Genomic DNA, 18,975 nt, shown 5'->3' with positions numbered 1-18,975 from the left:
TCTGTAACTTCTTTCAGCTACACATCAATGAATGACAATTTAACCTAAAGAAAGACAGTTGTTTTAAGCTGGTGGCTATCCTTTCTGTGGTAAAATCCTCCCACGTACAGCTGCCTTTCAGCAGTTTCTTTTAGTGTCCATTCCTGCCCTATATATTGCTTTGCCATGTTCCTGTAGCCTACCTGGCTCTCTGCTGGGAGTTTTCCAATGCACTGTAATGAAGGCTTTATTCATCTCCCACTGAAAAGTTAGTGTATCATCTCAGGTTAGCTCAGCTACTGATAGCAAGAGGAGAATTCGTGCAGTTTCTAGTAACACAGGTTAACAAAATAACACAGCTGCAATAAAAAATAGCCAACTATCCAACCTATTAAATGGAACAGGAGTGATCTGAGATTTCACATGGTTTGTGGTGCACAATGAACCTGAGTGAACTCATGAAGAACTAAAATGTTAGTTTTCTGACCACTAGAAATTAAGTCTCGGGTTGACCATCCTCTGAGTGTGATAGCTAGTGACTTGTTGACCACTTTATTCATAGGATATACTCTTCAGTCAGTATCTGTAAGTGTAGATTACCTGTTGGGTTTTCTGTCAGCATGAAAGTTGCAAAATAATTTCGTTTTCTTCTCCTTCTTTGATATAGGGTCCTGAACCTACCCCACCTCAATAACAAAGAAGTTAATCAAGCCAGTGAAAGTTTCCAGATCTGTGTACCTGAGCATCCCACTGTAGAAAGCAATACCACCGTGGCTGCAGAGTGCTAGCTCGAGCAATGAAACCTAACCTAGGTGAACACCTGAAGTAAGAAAAGAAAATCTGACAGAGGAATGTGCATGAGTCATGACCCACCCCCAGATATCGATCTCACTTATTATTCCATTTTAGGCTGTAGCATATTAATTTACCAGTCGCTGTAATCATGAACAAGCTGTGTCCTTCCATTTACAGTATATCACTCCCTTTATATGGAGATGAGTAAGTGGGTACAGAAAAGTTAGTTATAAAGGCCAGGCCGTGCGGCTTTCACTCACATTGGTGAACAGTTAGGCACACCACTAGCCTCATTGACTTTGGTGTGTCTGCTCACATAAGGGAGGTCTCAGCGACATGAGGAAGGGTTGCATAAACCTTCCCCCATTTGGCAACAAGCTACTAATCTCATAGGACGTGCACTTAAAAAATCATGGACTGACCAAGGTATCCCAGCTAAGCCATGAGAATAAAAATTGCCTCCTGACTCAATTTGCTAGTGAATGCTACCGAACAGCAGATGCTTCCTTGATGGGCTTTGGAGACAGCACATGCAACTCCTGAGGGAATTCTGGGCCACTGCACACATGCAGAATTCATGCCCCCTGCAGATTTATTTGCTTCCCCCACAGAAAAATGACTGACGAGAAAGCAAAGGGAAGCCGCAAAAGCGGTCACACACCCCTCCCCAGCAGTGCAGCATGTCGTTTCAGGCACCCCGAGCAGCCAGTGGAGAGGAAATCATCATGGGGCAGTGGGGGACAGGGCTAGGGACTCCCTGGCTGGAGGCTCCTACCCTGTGCCAGGCTCAGCTGCTACTTCCAGCTGGGCTGGAGGTGGGGGAAGACAGGACTTCCTCTTTCCCTGCAGGTCAGATTCACCCCCAGAAACCTATGCTGGCTGCAGGAAGCTCTGCAGCCCCCCCATCACTCCTCAGCTGGTGGGGAGGGGTCACTGCACAGGGAGCTGCTACCCCATTCGCCGAATCCCCATGCACCCAGAGCCCTCATACCCAGATCCCCCATTGAGCCTCAATCCCCCGCACCCAGAACCCCCACAAAGCCTCCCATACCTGAACCTCCACCCTGCTGAGCCCCACCCCTGCATCCAGAGCTCCCCTGCAACCAGACCCCCCCTGCTGAGCCCAACCCCTGTGCACCTGGACCCTCACCCCACTGAGCCCCAACCATCTGGACCTGGACTCCCACCCACCCCACCAAGCCCCACTCCCCCAGCACCCAGACCCTCCCACTGAGCCCCCCACCGAGCTCCATCCCCCACATGCAGATCCCCCCTGCTGAGCCCCAACTACTTTCACCTGGACTCCCTGCAGTGTCCCATTTTTACTCAGAACTCCCCCAACGAGCCCCTGTGCATCCAGATCCCCCCCCGCTCCCGGACTCCCCACACCCAGATTGCCCCACACTGAACCCTCTCAACCCCTACCTGGATCCCCCCACACTGAGCCCCTCCACACTTGGATCCTGCCTTGCTGAGCCTGCCTGTCCACATCTGGTGCACTTGGCACACGGGGAGGGGCCAGGGCCCCCGGTGTTTCTGGGGCAGACCAGGGTCAGGCGCAGCCTCACCATATCCTGGGTGGGGACTGCAGGGTGATCTCCCACCTCTGTGCAGCCAGTGGTCCCTGTTGACCTCTGCCAGGCTGGAGCATCGACATTTAATTATTGACAAATAAAACCTGCAGAATTTTGCAGAATTTTAAAATATTGTTCACAGAATTTTTAATTTGTTGGTGCAGAATTCCCTCTGGAGTAATGACATGCCCAATCAGCACTACTCCCTACTTGCAGGATGGGACACATCTGGCTAAGCAGACCCAGATGAGGAATGAAGTGGGATTCCAGGGGCTTTTTTCAGTCTCAGTTTGGATGTGCTTCTTTGTCTATGTATGCAGAGCTTTGAGATGCTAGTTAGCAGCTTGTCTGGCACGAATTAAGTAATTACATTTCTCTTGTCTGCATGAGTTTTTAGTTGTTCCAGACTCTCTTACAATGGGAGTTTTCCCAACCTGGTACTCAGCTTGGAACACATGTTGCTCTCAGCTACATCTGTGCAAGCAGTTGTTGTCAGAATGATTGCATCCATGGAACCAAGATAAAAATTTAGCCCATCAACTGTAAAACACATAATAAAGTTGTCTTCCACAAATTGCCCCATATAGCTTTATTAAGGCATATTAACATATTCCTTGACTCATAGATTTTAAGGCCAAAGGGGTCCATCATGATTATCTAGTCTGACCTCCTGCACCCACCTACTCCTGTAATAGACCCATAACCTCTGGTTGAGTTACTGATGTCCTCAAATCTTGATTTAAAGATTTTATGTTACAAAGAATTTACCATTTATTCTAGTTCAAACCAGCAAGCGACACATACTGCAGAGAAAGGTGAAAAACCCCTATGGTCTCTGACAGTCTCACCTGTGGGAAAATTTCTTCCCAACCCCAAATATTAGTTAGACCCTGGTCATGGGGCAAGACCCACCAGCCAGACACATGGGAAAAAATTCTCTGTAATAACGCCGAGCTCTCCCAATCTAGTGTCCCATCTCTGGACATTGGAGAGATTTCCTAAGAGCAGACACAAATGGGCCATATGCCATTGTAGGCAACCTCATCATACCATTCCCTCCATAAACTTATCAAGCTCAGTCTTGAAACAAGTTAGGTTTTTTGCTCCCGCTATTCTCCTTTGGCGGCTGTTCTAGAATTTCACTACTCTGATGGTTAAAAACCTTTGTCTGCCTAATATCAAGTCTAAACTTGTTGATGGTCAGTTTATATCCATTTGTTAATTAAATAACTCCTCTCCCTCCCTAGTGTTTGCCCCTCAGTGTATTTATAGAGAACCATCAGCCTCAGCCTTCATTTTGTTAGGCTAAACAAGCCAAGCTCCTTAATTCTCCTCTGATAAGGTAGGTTCTCCAGTCCTCTAATCATCCTAGTAGCCCTTCTCTACATCTGTTCCAGTTTGAATTCATCTTTCTTAAACATGGGAGACCAGACTTGCACACAGTATTCTGGAGGAGGTCTAACCAGTGCCTTGTAAAATAGTAATGATACTTCCCTATCTCTACAGAAAATACTCTTCTGATGCATTTTAGGATTGCATTAATCTTTTTCACAGCTATATCCATTTGAGGGCTCATAGTCATCTTGTGATCAACCAATACAACCAGGTCTTTCTCCTCCTCTGTGACTTTCAGCTGGTAAATTCCCAGATTACAGTAAAATTTTTATTGTTAGTCCCTAAATGGCTGATCTTGCATTTGGCACTAGTAAATTCCATCCTACCTCTGTTACTCCATTTTTCAAGGTCATTCAAATCTCACTTATTCATCAAATGGTTGACTTATCACACAGCATTTCAGAGGTAATCTAATTCAAAGACTATAGTCAATAAAGAACAAAGAGAACCTGTTTTGTCATTAATTGCACCTCTCCGTGCCTCTTACAGCAAGTATTCTGTAATGGGGAGGTTACACTTGCTGATTTATGAAATGCGTATTGCTCATCAAACTATCACATGCCATCAACAGCATGTGTCTTGGAGCTGCAGCTACTACCTCAGTGTATGATATGCAACTACAATCGCATAAGGGGAACATTGGGGAAGAAATATCATTGCATATTATGGTGTGGACAAAGAGAAACCTCTGAAGATAATGCCAGGCTAATGTTCTGGTGTTTTTTAGAGAGGGCTGATATATTTTCTTCTTACTAAAAAAGATAAAAAGATACTTTGTGTATGCATATGTACATATATACATGCATACATATACACAGACATTTTTAAAACAAGAAATTATTATTATTATTATGACCTAGTTCTTCCATATATCTGTGGGGGGATTATTAGTAGCATAATAATAAAATGTGGTGGTTTCCATTTGTAATTGCTCACGGCTCTTTCCTGGCAAGTACTAGGCAGTTTTAAATAAATCTTCTTCCGGCTTTAGGATCCTAGTCAGTCATTTGGCTTAAGATCCTTAGCTCATTTGTAGATTTCAATCTGGCTAATAACGGTGACCTGTATTTAAAATTCTTGAATATTTTTGCAGATTTGTGTATATACAGAATAGAAAAAAAACTTATATGTAAGAACTTTGTCATGCCGCCTGCACTTCATTTAGAATCATAGGCTCTAATTCTCCAGATACTTACTTACCTGCTTAAGCACTGGCAGGTTTGGGGATTTAGATTCTGAGCAAGGTCTCCAATGTCTTTCCTTGTCTCCATAAACTTATGTTTTGCAGCCATCTATATTAATTTTCCAAGCACCTATTTTTGAAATGTAAAATGCCTAACTTGGTGCAGTTGAAGAATCTCTTTTCTAGTAAACATTTTAGGCACTAAACAATGCATTCAAATGCAGGATTCCTTTTACAGGACACCATGAGAACCCAACGTCTGTTATTTTCAGTGAGGTACTTTTTGCTTTCTGCAGCAAAGTAGTAGCAACTGACTTGTGATAGAATGAAATTTATTCCCTCCTGCTGCAGGAAGAATGCAGCATGTGGACCCATTTATGCTTATTCTCTCACAATGGGAGGACAAACTATTCATTGATCACAATACCGTTAGTTCCAATCTGCAGTATTTTGCATCTGATAGGAAGATTATCCAGGGTTAAGATTCTGTGGCATACTGTATTATATAACTGTCCACAATATAATGTCAGGTTATTTGCATCCTGTGGAGTCTCTGTTGAGGTGACTATATCTATCTGTCTGTCTGTTTCCCACAGAGTTTGCTTTAAATGGACCGTTTTAACATATATTCTTTCATCAGGGCAAATAGGTTACCAGAGAGTTAAAAATCAACAGTAGGGTAAAATATTTAGGATTATTTGGCTGCTGATTCTTCTAAATGTATTTCCTACTAATAAATTACTCTGAATATGCCAAATGCTGTAAGACTCTGCAAGTATCTATGACTTAACCTACTGGCAGGTTACATTCAGGTGGGCCAAATTCACTTCTGCTGTAAGTGTATTGAGTTACACCTAGGATGAATATGGTGCAAGATGCCTATCTGACTCTAAAGGCTGCTCTTTTTGAACCCGCTTACCACCTTGAAGAAAAAATCTGAACTACTTTCAGGAAAACAACTTTCCAAAGAAACATTGCTTCAACCAATCAGAACATCAGCTGTGATGGTGGGCAGTGCTACTTGCTTGGAAAACTACTTTCCGAAGTGGTGATGTTAACTCTGTGCCACGGTAACTTCAAAAGATGATATACGGATAGCACAATAAGTAAAAGGAGCTCAAATCTAAGATGCCAGTTTGATGGGAGCTAATGATGATTCCAGATTTCTGTAGGTTTCTGTAGTATTCAAATGATATAAAGAAGAAATATGTTTGATGTCTTTACAAAGGTTTATTTGCACGATGGAAAGGGATGCTGCTAATGAACACTACTGTGATGTGTGTATTAATTTAACTGCTAAGCCAGTTAATTCACTCTGTATTTCCAGTTCGTTTTATTATATAGTTAAGCACGTGCTTAAGTCTGAATTGAAGTCAAGTTAAAGTTAAGCATGTGCTTAACTGCTTTTCTTACCTTAACAGGTTTAGATTTAAGTGAATGCTTAGGTGCTTTCCTGAATCGGGGCCTGCTTGGGAATAACAAAACAACTCATAGGTTATTATGCAAGGTAACCAGAATTTCACTGCTGTAACAATTGATGATGTTCAAAACAGCAAACTTGAGAGAGGGCACAGAGCAAAATAGAGGAAATGTCAAATTACAAGAGATTTGCATCTATATTTCAGTAATATTTGTTGAAGTATTTTTCAGTGACAAATACAATCAGTAAAATATTCAGATAATGTTTTGCTATTACTTTCTCCTGAATCACAAGATAGATTCTGAGAAGGTGGAAAAGAGATTACATTCTAGTGATAAGAAATAGATAGAGGGAAGTGACTGACATGGCTAAAACTGAGTATGTTAGTTATGTGATTTTAGATTACAGGCTGGGATGTTAGGGACCCAACTCACATTGAGTTTCGATGGAAGATGATTGCCTAACTTTGACAATACCAGCCATTAGTCTTTATGGCAGAGGTTCTCAAACAATGATTCATGCATCACAGGTGGTACACAGAGCACTTCCTGGTAGTCCAAAGAAAGCTGGCTGGTCACATGGTGATGGCTCCTTCTCCTTGTACTTAACAGCTAAAATGCTTGAAAAGGCATCAAAAATACATTAAAGGGTGAGTTTGTCAAAAACGCTCAGCATGAGTCTGACTTCACTGTCACTGAAGTCATTGGTAAAATTCCCATGGAAGCAGTTAGGTCAATGCTGAGCACTGCTGAAAATCCCCTTACCAAACACTTTCCTAAGATTATTTTTCTATGTAAGCAATCGCTGTCGTTACCATATAGGGATGTTACATAATCATGAATGGGAAGGGAAATGGCCTGCATGACCACGGATTAGTGTGGGCAGGAATGGTCCAGGTGACAATCTGTCTGTTAAGCACAAAGAAGACAGAGAACACCTACTTTATAGGTTGTTAACTGGTTATAGGCAAGAAAATATAGGCCCTGCTTAGAGTATGTCTGAAATATTAATGGAACTGGAGGAGACAACACAGTAATGGTCCTGGCTCATATGTATTATTTTGTTGCTACTATTTTATTAAGGTCTGTCATGTCTTATATTGTTGGTTTTGTTTTTTAGTTTTTGTTTTTTGGTAGATTTGTATTGTTTATTCATAACAGCTTTATGACACAATTTGTTAAGAAAGGAAATAATGTCTTTAAATGTTAATATGATTGATTCGCCTCCTTCTTTATTTCTATAACAAAAATGTAATCGTTATTATTTTTGTCCCTTCTAAACATGCTCAGGCAAAAAGATAATGTATTTTAAAGTCTATGATACAATTTTTTTACACAAAGGCTAATTCAGTTTTAGCTTCTGGGTATCTTTTGAAAATACCTTTTAGAAAGTCATTTTTAACTGGAAATAATCTCTGTTTACAGCACTTAGTTCCTTTCAATTTTTAAAATATACTTATTTGGTTTAAAAAAGCTTATCCCAAAATACATACTTTAAAATGTAAGCTAGTCTATCAAAGGCATTTAGATTCATTTTTTACACAGGACAATGGAATTAGGGGCCAATCTTACAAAGATCTGAGCTCAGAAACTGCCATGTTGGGAATACAAGGCAGCAGCAGCACTGTTTGTCCAGATCCATTTGATAAAACGTTAAGACAGCACTTGGGAAAATTTCAACTCCTGGAAAAAAAATCACATTACAATATTTGCAATCACCAAAATAATTTCAATAAGAGCAAATTAGTTATCTTACCTCCAGCAGCACTGCAAAGAGACCTGCTCATCTGAACGTTTGTCTGTGGCTGAATTAAAGAATCAAACCTACATTCACTGACTCTTTTCTCTCCTGAAATATATTTGACCCAGAAATCTCTCTTCCTTCCTCTTTTCTCTTTCCTCTGTCTTCATCTTTTTTTTTTTTTTAATTTGTGTTTGCTGCATGGCTGGCCACATCTACCTTTGTCATATCTACAACACAGTGATTTCCACCCTGGTATGACTGAAGGAAATCTCCTTTGGTTTCAAAGCAATGCAAGGCACTGACAACAGCACTGGTAAAACATTCAAGAGGAAAACAACAACAACGAAAAGGAAAACTAAGGTATATATACAGAACTTTTTGTTCAACAACTTCAGAACTGGATTAAATTCTGTAAAAACCACTGCATTACACAGAGCAGACAGACGGACAGACACAAAAAGGTACACACAGACAACTGAGTAGCATGAGGGGCTGAGGGTTTAAACAGGTATTGTACACACTGGGTCAAATCTTGCAGTCTTTACTCATGCAAAGTTCCCACTAAAGTCAATAGGAGTTTTCCTGACTAACTACTGCAGGATTTGGCTTATTAGCAGTTAATGTTATCAGGCAATCCTGACTCCAAGCAACAAAAGTTCAATATAGCTTCCAGCTATAAGGCCTTGATCAGGTGAATAAGGAATTATTCTCTGAAAGAAGCACAAGATAATATTAACTAGAGCTGTTTGAAACTTTTCAAATTTCGATGAACAACTAGACAAAATTATTGGTGACATTTTTTACTACTATTTCCTTTGTTTTTTTTCAACTAACTCTAATATGAACTGCCCCCCAAGAGCCAAACATAAAAGAGACGCTTACAGCACTTTGGAACTCCTTGGCCATCAGTGACTGAGGAACTACAGTACAGGAGCTCTGACAATGTTTCCCTTATAAACCTGTATTTGCAGGAGGTTATAAATGAGTCCAATGAAGTTTGCTCTCAAACTGAAAGTTAGTAGAAAAGTTTATCACAGAAACATTTTTTTTAAATCCAACCTTTAAAGCAAACAACATGAATGCTGTAAAACTATCATAGTTAGCAAGTATATAATACATTACATCTTCCAGCCACTCTACCATCATTGACTCTGAAGTCCTCACAACACCCCTGTGAGGTAGGCAAGCAAGCAAGATTATTTCATTTTTACATATGAGGAAAGAGAAACACAAAGAAGTTAAGTGACTTTCTGAGTCATTTGCAGAGCTGGGAACTACTTTTAGGCCAAAGAGACGGCTACTGTTCTGTCACTTCTTTGCATTGATACAACTAACAAAATGGCTTCCATTTAAAAGACATTTGGTACGTGATTAACCTATAACATTCTGTCAGTTAATCAATTTTGCTACTGTATAAAACCCACAAAGTAATAAGCAATAATACGGTTAGTGAAAACATTGGGCAAAGCCAATGCCAAACCCAAGGTAAAGGGATCTTAAAATTGGTCTCAGGCAGATCAACAAGCCCCTTTTTCATTCTGTTACCAAAAATCAAAAAGCACACCCCTGAACAGTAAGATAATCAAATAAATCAACACAAAAAAGAGCAGTGAAATAATCAAAATGCCTCTAGCAATCCTAAAAATCTTTGCCAGTGTAGTACTGGTTTCTTTTTTCCTTTTTTTCCCTGAGTGGTTTTATTTGATTACCATTACTTTTGAGTAGACATTGTAGTATTTGCTCAACAACAGGAATGTGAATGTTACGATAATAATGACAACGAAATCAAAGTTTGCATATTGGTTACCGCACATGCCAGGTAAGTATTTTCAATACAAAGTACCCAAGGATGTGACATTTGTCAATGTATACAGGAGATGGATTGATCCAAAACGCAGGGAGATCAGGTATAAAAAAAGTGTCTCATTCCAGAACGTCATGGTAAACTGAGAGCTAGCACATATTGGGACATCACATAAAAAATACACATTTCCAACACTAGTGCAGCATAAATTACACACAGTATGTACTCAACAGACAGTAATAGCTTATTACTATGACACATTAATTTTCAAGATATTTATTTTTTAAAAAACAAGAAAGAAGGTGATATATGAAAACTATATTCATACTATAATGATAATGTCAAATGTCTGATTTAGCTCACAAAGACAAGGGAATTCATAGGGCTGAATTTTTCTCTCAGATCCATATGTTAATGGGAGACTCAGACACCCAGACCCTGATTCAACAGTCTACCTCTATTCATCAAAACACATAACCATGGGCTTAATGTTAGGCACGTGACTTCAATGGGGTTTAACCACATGCTTAAAGTTAAGCACATGATTACATGCTTTCTGAATTGTGGCTTCAGGGACAGAAGAATGTGGACATTATTGGGTTACTGACGTTGAGTACTACTGTTTGGATCAGAGAATATAATTTGCTTTAAGAGTAGAATTTCACTTTGGCACCCTTGTACAGAATCCCCATATACACCAAGGCACAGAAATGTGAATTAAATTTGGAAAGCAGAAGGAATAATCAAACTCTGAATCTCCTTGCTTGCATGGACTTGGATTGTGAAACAACATTAACGCTGGTTAATTTCCAACTAAACGCCTCTTAACAGACTGTAGTAATCAATCTTTAACACCACGTTCTAGGCTCACACTTGGGAAGTCTCACTATTTAGACATCTTGGCTTGTAATATCTATTAATGATTATTTTTCATACATATATATATATGTCGTATTTATTTTTGCTTATTTCCAATTATCCCTGTGTTTATGTATATATCTCATTTGTGTGTTACGGTCACTTTGCAGATGGCACTTCATTGCTGGAGAATGCTTACTCTTTAAGCTGAAGCTGGCAGGAAGTATTTCCATTCACTATTTCCCCCACCTCTTCATCTGAGCTTTTGTTCCCTTCCTTGATAGATATACTCTGAAATGTCCAGTGGACCCTTACCTTCTGCCAGTGTTCCAGTCTGTTCTGAGGCTGGTGATGGAGGTGGGGAAGGAGGCAGATTAGCTGATTCTTCAACTGCTAGAGATTGAACAATACAAAGGAGAAAATGAGATACAGCAATTAATTCCTGTGAAACCATTAGATGCTGAGTACAAGCTGCAATTCTGGCCTGTTCGGAGAATACCTCAATGGAAGTTGTGCCTAATGGATTTTCAGATATACTCCCTTTTTCAATGGATTATTTTAAACCTATAATGAAAGGAAAACATTTCCTTTCAGGTGCCCTGCCTTATGTTCAAGAGTCTGGTCCCAGGGTACAGCAAAATGAAATAAAATAAAATAAAAAAGTATCAGTCCTTTGTGTTTGTGTCCCATCTGTTAGCCAGATCAATACTATTGTTCATTCGTGATTTTGAGAAAGCTTCATTCACAAACCTATGATGGCAACATATTTAAATCAGTGAGATTTTAAAGATTCAGTTCGATCATCTGGAAAAGGGATAAATAGGCACCCAATCCCAAGCTTAGTTTACCTTTGGGTAGCTGGACAAATAGCACTTTGTTGGGTTCTTACATTATTACAACCTGGATTTTTTTTGTTTCTGCTGAGTTCAGGGCTAGCTACATAATATATGCAAATGTTCCTTGTCAAAGTATGAAAGGTACCAGCTGGAAGCATCATCAAGGAAGGAAAACAAGTCAATGGGGAACTTCTGTCAGCCATCTGATCATGGTATTTCAACAGAGGAAGGCACTGTATTGAAGCCTAATCTTTTAAGGTTTTAGATTAATTCCCAATTAAGGGTCTTATCTTGTTCCCACTGAAGTCAGAGGAAGTTTTGTCAATGGTTTCAGTAGCAGCAAGATTAAGCCCTAAACAAGGTCTCTCTTAAGTATACTCAGATTCTTCATCTGATTTCACAGAAATAGTTTTGAGTATTTCTTCAGAGTTAGTACTGGCATCTATCGGGTTTTTTAAACTTTATGCCACAGTATTTCCTGGGCTGCAAATGATTCCAGCAAGCAATGAGGTCTCAATTTATGATTTAGGGCGTGATCCCCAGACCAATGAAATCAATGGAAAGACTTTCATTGACTTCAATGGATATTGGACCAGGCCCAGTGCCTTGAATACTTCCTCTCCAGACTGGCTTTTTGATCCCAATGCAGATCATACAACCACATTTAAATAACTCACAGATGTACTTTCGTACCTACAGACGCTGTAACAGAAATCATTGCAAACACATACGTTGTTTCTCAGAGTATGTTGAAGAATGTCTCAACACCCAGGATGTGTAATTAGTTCTGCCCTCACTTAGGCCCAACTCAGCGAAGGAGTTAAGTGTGCGCTTAAATTCCATAGATCTTGATAGGACTTAAGCAAATGCTTGAAGTCAAGCATGTGTTTAGTGTTTTTGCTGAATTGGGGACTTTCAGGCAAAATTCTACCTCAGTTAACGAGCCACTAGCATAATAAACACAATAATAATAATAATGGTTGAAGTTGCTCGGAGAATGTAATGCAGGCCTGGTGGGAGATAGACTGGTGGGAGATAGGGTCAGCGAGGCAGTCAAAGGTGCATGATAAATTGGGGAAATGTGATATTTTATTTATTATCTGGTTACAGAATTTATTCCAGGGTTCTACAATTTATCCATGAATATCAGCACCACCTTTGTGATCTACATGCATTATATATTGTGACCTGATATTAATAATTATATGTATATACATCTGCACACACAGAGATACCTTCAGCACTCTTGCAAATGCTTCGTTTTACCTAAAGGTAATGGTCCAGGCTGATCTTTGTGCTGGGCTTCTTTTTCCTGTTCACCTTTCAGGACTGCTACAGCTTCAGCTGTTACTACTTGGACTATCCTTGCAGACACTTCCTCTGTGATAGTAGCAAAATTAACAAAACAAAAACGGTGCGTTAAAAAGAGGGTTTTTTAAAAAAATGAAATTGAGTCTGGCTAAAACTCATTCAGATTTTTAAAAAAATTATTTTCTCTCAAATATTTAGGGAAATCATTACAAATGAAATTAAAGGACCAGATTTTCAAAAGATCTCAAGCCCCAGCACTCATATTCTTCTCAGAGGGAACTGTTGGGTGTTGAAAATCTGTCCCTGAATCTGTAAATGTAAAAGTAATTTTGAATCTTACTCCTTGGAGCGAGGACAGTATAAGACATTACTATTAATCACTGCTTCTCATTTTTGGTATGGGAGATATATGCAGTAATGGCAGAATTTTAAAGTGAGAGTTTATTAACTGTCTAGGAAGATTTTTCATGTGCAATTTTGTGACCATGGCATTTTCCAAACATGGCCAGGATGACAAGCTGTGACAAAGTGGGATTGTTCTTAATGTTTCCTCTGAATACTGTGTGTGTGCCTCAGTTTCCCCTATGCATTTCTTAAGTCTCCAGCATGCATAAATGGCTGACACTCTGTCTCCTGGCAACAAATGGCCAGGCCCCTTCCCCCCTGCAAGGGGATGGCTAAAGGTGAACAAAGAGATCAGGTGGCTTCCTGGCCCAGGAAAGAGACAAAGGCCAGAAAGGAGGGGTTGGGGGGGGTCAGTTTGAAGCTGGCTGGGGACGGGAAGTGAGGGCAGATGGGGTTGTCTGGCTCACTGGGCCCCAGAATGGACCTGGCTGAGGGGTCCCATTCTCTGTACCTACAAGCTCTGTTTTAGACCGTGTTCCGATCATCTAATAAACTTCAGTTTTACTGGCTGGCTAAGAGTCACGTCTGACTGTGAAGTGGGGGGGGGGGGGTGCAGGACCCTCTGGCTTCCCCAGGACCTCGCCTGGACGGACTCGCTGTGGGAAGCGCACGGAGGGGGCATATGCTGAATGCTCCAAGGTCAGACCCAGGAAGGTGAAGCCATGTTAGCTTCTTGCCCTGAAGACAGTCTGCTCCAAGGGAGAGGAGGCTCCCCAAATCCTGACTGGCTTTGTGGGGAGCAGTTCCAGAGCATCGCCCGGGGACTCTGTGACACAAGCTGAGATGGATTTTCTAGCATCTAATATACTGAGTGGTCTATTTTTACAAGTGCTTTGGATTGCATTTTTCCTTCATTAGCATACAGTTAGTATGCATTCAGGGCACTGCACCTGAAGCCATTGAAGGGTATGCTGATGAGGGACTTAAGAAAGAAGGGCCAATGACATTTCGACAACATTAAGATGTATAATTTATCCACTTCACCTTTTTCAGGGCTGCATAATGCAGGCAACTCTACATTTGAATCACAGATCTGAGAGCATGCAAATGTATTCCATGGGACACCACTGTCTGGGATGATGGAGGTTCATAGCAATGTGTTTGAGGTGCAGACTTTGCCTCCTGACCACTCAGTTGTGCCATCAAAGCTCATCCAAAACTAAGGGCCTATACTGCCCCCGGAGGAGCAGAGCTGCTGCTGCACTCCTTGATGAGATGCTGCATGCTACGTGGACTTGTGTGGAGGGATGCTGAGGTGGGGCCATGACCCTGATTTAGGGACTGATCCAAAGCCCAGTGAAGTCAACAGAAGTCTTTCCACTTCAAAGGGCTTTGGATCAGAACTTTATTCCACTATGAACGCCCATACGGTTACACATAAGGCACATTCGTTTTGGTTGAACGGCCGATGCTATCACAGGACGAAGATCACTGAAGAGAAATTGGTTGGGTACTTTTCAAGCACAGCATCTGTTGCTTTGTACAACGCAGCGACAAGGAAATGGTGAAGAAATCCGTTCAGTGCAATTGACAGCACGGATGTTTCCTTTTTGCTTTTAGTGACTGAGGATGGGATTTTCAAGCCATCTCGGAGATTTGGGTGCCCAATTCCTATTCAACTGAAGAGGAACTGAGCCTACATGCATCTTTGACAATTCTCATGCAGCTTTGAAAACACCACACTCAAGTCACTTTAATACCTGCAAAAACTTCTCCTATTTGTAACTTAGTGCTTTTAGATGGACTCCATGAGACTTCCACATCTGGTAAAAATGTGGCCTGGAGGACGGTACACTATTACCCAATGAATTTACATAAGAATGACCATACTGAGTCAGAGCAAAGCTCCATCTAGCCCAGTATCCTGTCTTCCGACAGTGGCCAATGCCAGGTGCCCCAGAGGGAATGAATGGAATAGATAGTCATCAAGTGATCCATCCCCTGTCGCCCATTCCCAGCTTCCTACAAACAGGTGAGGGACACCATCCCTGCCCATCCTGGCTAATGGCCATTGATGGACCTATCCTCCGTGAATTTATCTAGTTCTTTTTTGAACCCTGTCATAGTCTTGGCCTTTACTACATCCTCAGGCAAAGAGTTCCACAGGTTGACTGTGCGTTGTGTGAATAAATACTTCCTTTTGTTTATTTTAAATCTGCTGCCTATTAATTAATTTAGTGCTAATATGCATGAAGATTTTATAATACTTCTTAGGCTAATGGCCCAACACTGAAATGGCAACTGTAAATGCAGCTGCAGGATTCAGGCCTAAATTTGCAAAGGATTTGTTAAAGGCTGTCTTATGATAACTCTTACACACAGTGAATAGCACCTTACTCCACGTGAAGTCCTATTGAGGTCAATGGGACTATCTATGGAGTTAATACTACTGACTGTGAGTACGGATATCTCAAACCTGGCCTTAGAGGTTGTCATAAACAGATAGTTAAGGGTTAATGTCTCTTTTACCTGTAAAGGGTTAAGAAGCTCAGTAAACCTGGCTGACACCTGACCAGAGGACCAATAAGGGGACAAGATACTTTCAAATCTTGGTGGAGGGAAGTCTTTTGTTTGCGCTCTTTGTTTGGGGGTTGTTCGCTCTTGGGACTAAGAGGGACCAGACATCAATCCAGGCTCTCCAAATCTTTCTGAATCAGTCTCCTGTTTCAAACTTGTAAGTAATAGCCAGGCAAGGTATGTTAGTCTTATTTTTGTTTTCTCAACTTGTAAATGTTCCTTTTTGCTGAGAGGATTTTACCTCTGTTTGCTGTACTTTGAACCTAAGGCTAGAGGGGGTTCCTCTGGGCTATATGAATCTGATTACCCTGTAAAGTATTTTCCATCCTGATTTTACAGAGATAATTTTTACCTTTCTTTCTTTAATTAAAAGCTTTCTTTTTAAGAACCTGATTGATTTTTTCCTTGTGTTAAGATCCAAGGGGACAGGATCTGGACTCACCAGGAATTGGTGGGGGAAGGAAGGGGGGATGGTTAAATTCTCCTTGTCTTAAGATCCAAGGGGTTAGATTGGTGTTCACCAGGAACTTGGTGAAAAAGCCTCTCAAGGCTGCCCAGGGAGGGGAAGGTTTTGGGGGGACAGAAAGTGATCCAGACACTGAAATTTCTGGATGGTGGCAGTGTTACCAGATCTAAGCTAGTAATTAAGCTTAGAAATGTCCATGCAGGTCCCCACATCTGTACCCTAAAGTTCAGAGTCGGGGAGGAACCTTGACAGGGGTGCAGTGGGATGTAATCAGGCATGCAACTACATATGGAAACAGCCAGGAAGATCTGCCTAGTTGCCGTTTTAGGTGCGTAGGGCCAGATTTTAAAGGTATTTAGGCACCTAAATCTCACTGAAATAAATGAGAGTTAGATGCCTAAATATGTTTAAAAATCTGGCCTTTAATGAAATAGCAAATTGATAGTTCATGCATCCAATGGCAGAAGAACCATTTACAAAATAAATAAACCGTTATGTTTTCTGCCATGCAGCCCCTCAAACTTGGGAGGAGCTCTCATAAATATCTGCAAAACTAACTCATTATCCTCCTTCAAAACCCTCCTTGAAACTTGACTTTGCCATGTGAGGCCTACAAAAAACTTGAGAATGATTTGTCTTCTGGTGTGCTGATGAATATTGTCTCATTGTCTCTTTGTCCTTCCCCATATGCCTCTCTCCAGCTGTTTCGTCTTGTCTTATACATAGATTGTAAACAGTTTAGGACAGGGACTGTCTTTTTGTTCTATGTTAGTACAGTAGCTAACACAGGGGGGTCATGGTTCCTGACTGGGGCTTCTAGGTGTGACCGAAATACAATCAATCAATAAAATACAATTCAGAGAAAAGTTGTGGGTTTCACATCTGCATACATCTACACTCCCTGGCTCATTCACATCCATATTCCTTTCTACTTACAGCCATAATCACTGTATTCCCCGGGTATTCCTGTCGGCAGGTGAGAATTACTTTCAGACACTGAGGGCCATTCTACATGGTGCTGAGTGCCCTCACACGCACTGAAGCCAACTGAAATCATAGCAGACTCAATGCCTTGCAGCTTCAGGCTCACTATATGCATGGCCCAGACTTGCCCCTCAGAGCCTTACTAATACAAGCATTTGCACTATACACCCATAAAATTCAATGTTGCTGTGGATGCCAATTGCTTTACTACAAATTAAATGCAATCCCTCAGTGTCCAACGATCGGGGCTAGTGCAACCATTTAGGCAAACTAGGCGGCCGCTTAGAGTGTCTAGTGGTTGTGGGGCGGGGGGGGGGGGCTAAAAGGCTGCTCAGGCGAGGCGGTGGAATGGAGGTGAGCTGCGGCGGGGGGGTGCGGGGAGGGCCGCCCGCAGTAACGGGGGGGGGGGGTTATGCACGGGGGAACCGCTCCTTGTCACAGATCACCTCCACTCTGCCTCCTCCGCTGAGCACACAGCCCCCGCTCTAAGTCTCCTCCAATCGGCGCCGCAAGCCTGGGAGGGGAGGAGAATTAGAGCAGCGCTGGCGTGCTCAGCGGAAGAGAGCTGGGGCGGGCTCCCCGGGGCGGGGTTAGCTTCTGTGGGGGGGCTCCCCGGGAGGTGTTAGCTGCCATGGAGGGGGGCGGGTTAGCTTCCGCGGGGGGGAATATCCCCGGGCGGTGTTAGCTGCCACGGTGGGTGGTGTTAGCTTCCACGGGGCGGGGGGTTCCCCGGGCCGGGTTAGCTGCCATGGAGTGGGGGCTTTCAAGGGGGGGGTGTATCTGCTGTGGGGGGGCTCCCCAGGTGGGGGGCAGGTTGGGTTAGCTGCCACGGTGGGTGGGGTTAACTGCCGTGGGGGGGACTTCTCGGGTGGGAGGGGCGTGTGGGCATGGTTAGCTGCCACGGGGTGGGGGGGCGGGGTTAGCTGGGGGGGTGGTGACGCAAGGTGGAAGTTTCACCTAGGGCACAAAACTTCCTTGCACCGGCCCTGCCAATGATGATGACACCATGGAGCATCCAGTGAGGGCAAGGATGATAGCACACCAGATATAATTTCCTTTAGCATGGGTGAGCAGGTGGAGAGGGCGTATATTTAAGTCAATGCCCTGCACATAACTTTACAGCAACTGCTTTCACGGGCAAGTAATGCAGGCTATTAGATTTACAGTTGACCTACTGTCACCTTTAAAGTTCAAATGAACATTCCAAAAGGTTTCTAAAATAATCATTTTTTCTCCGTGTTTTTCCTTCAACAAGACTGAGTTTCTTCTGAGAACTAGCCTAATTTTGGCAATTAATTTAGCAATTGATCTTTGATTATCAGCAGGTAAGTATGCCCAGTGGTCTGTGATGGGATGTTAGATAGGGGGTGGATCTGAGTTACTACAGAGAATTCTTTCCTGGGTGCTGGCTGGTGAGTCTTGCCCACATGCTCGGGGTTTAACTGATCCCCATAGTTGGGGTCAGGAAGGAATTTTCCTCCAGGGCAGATTGGCAGAGTCCCTGGAGGTTTTTCGCCTTCCTCTGCAGCATGGGGCACGGGTCACTTGCTGGAGGATTCTCTGCAGCTTGAGGTCTTCAAACCACAATTTGGGGACTTCAATAACTCAGACATAGGTTAGGGGTTTGTTACAGGAGTGGGTGGGTGAGATTCTGTGGTCTGCGATGTGCAGGAGGTCAGACTAGATGATCATAATGGTCCCTTCT

General features: G+C 42.2%; 1 protein-coding gene across 2 annotated transcripts in view; it reads right to left on the bottom strand.

Annotated features, from left to right (window-relative positions):
• Window positions 1-18,975, bottom strand: part of MAP2 (microtubule associated protein 2) — a 216,739-nt gene that overhangs the window by 56,903 nt on the left and 140,861 nt on the right. For both annotated transcript variants that reach the window (XM_045033128.1, XM_045033129.1), the window contains 2 exons: window positions 12,854-12,967; window positions 11,067-11,144 (listed from right to left, as the gene is read on the bottom strand). In XM_045033128.1, the coding sequence (XP_044889063.1) occupies window positions 11,067-11,144; window positions 12,854-12,967 (192 nt within the window). The remainder of the gene's footprint in view (window positions 1-11,066; window positions 11,145-12,853; window positions 12,968-18,975) is intronic.

This window comes from Mauremys mutica, chromosome 10 (genome assembly GCF_020497125.1).
Source record: "Mauremys mutica isolate MM-2020 ecotype Southern chromosome 10, ASM2049712v1, whole genome shotgun sequence".
NCBI lineage: Eukaryota > Metazoa > Chordata > Testudines > Geoemydidae > Mauremys > Mauremys mutica.
This window is presented reverse-complemented; position numbering and strand designations above follow the sequence as displayed.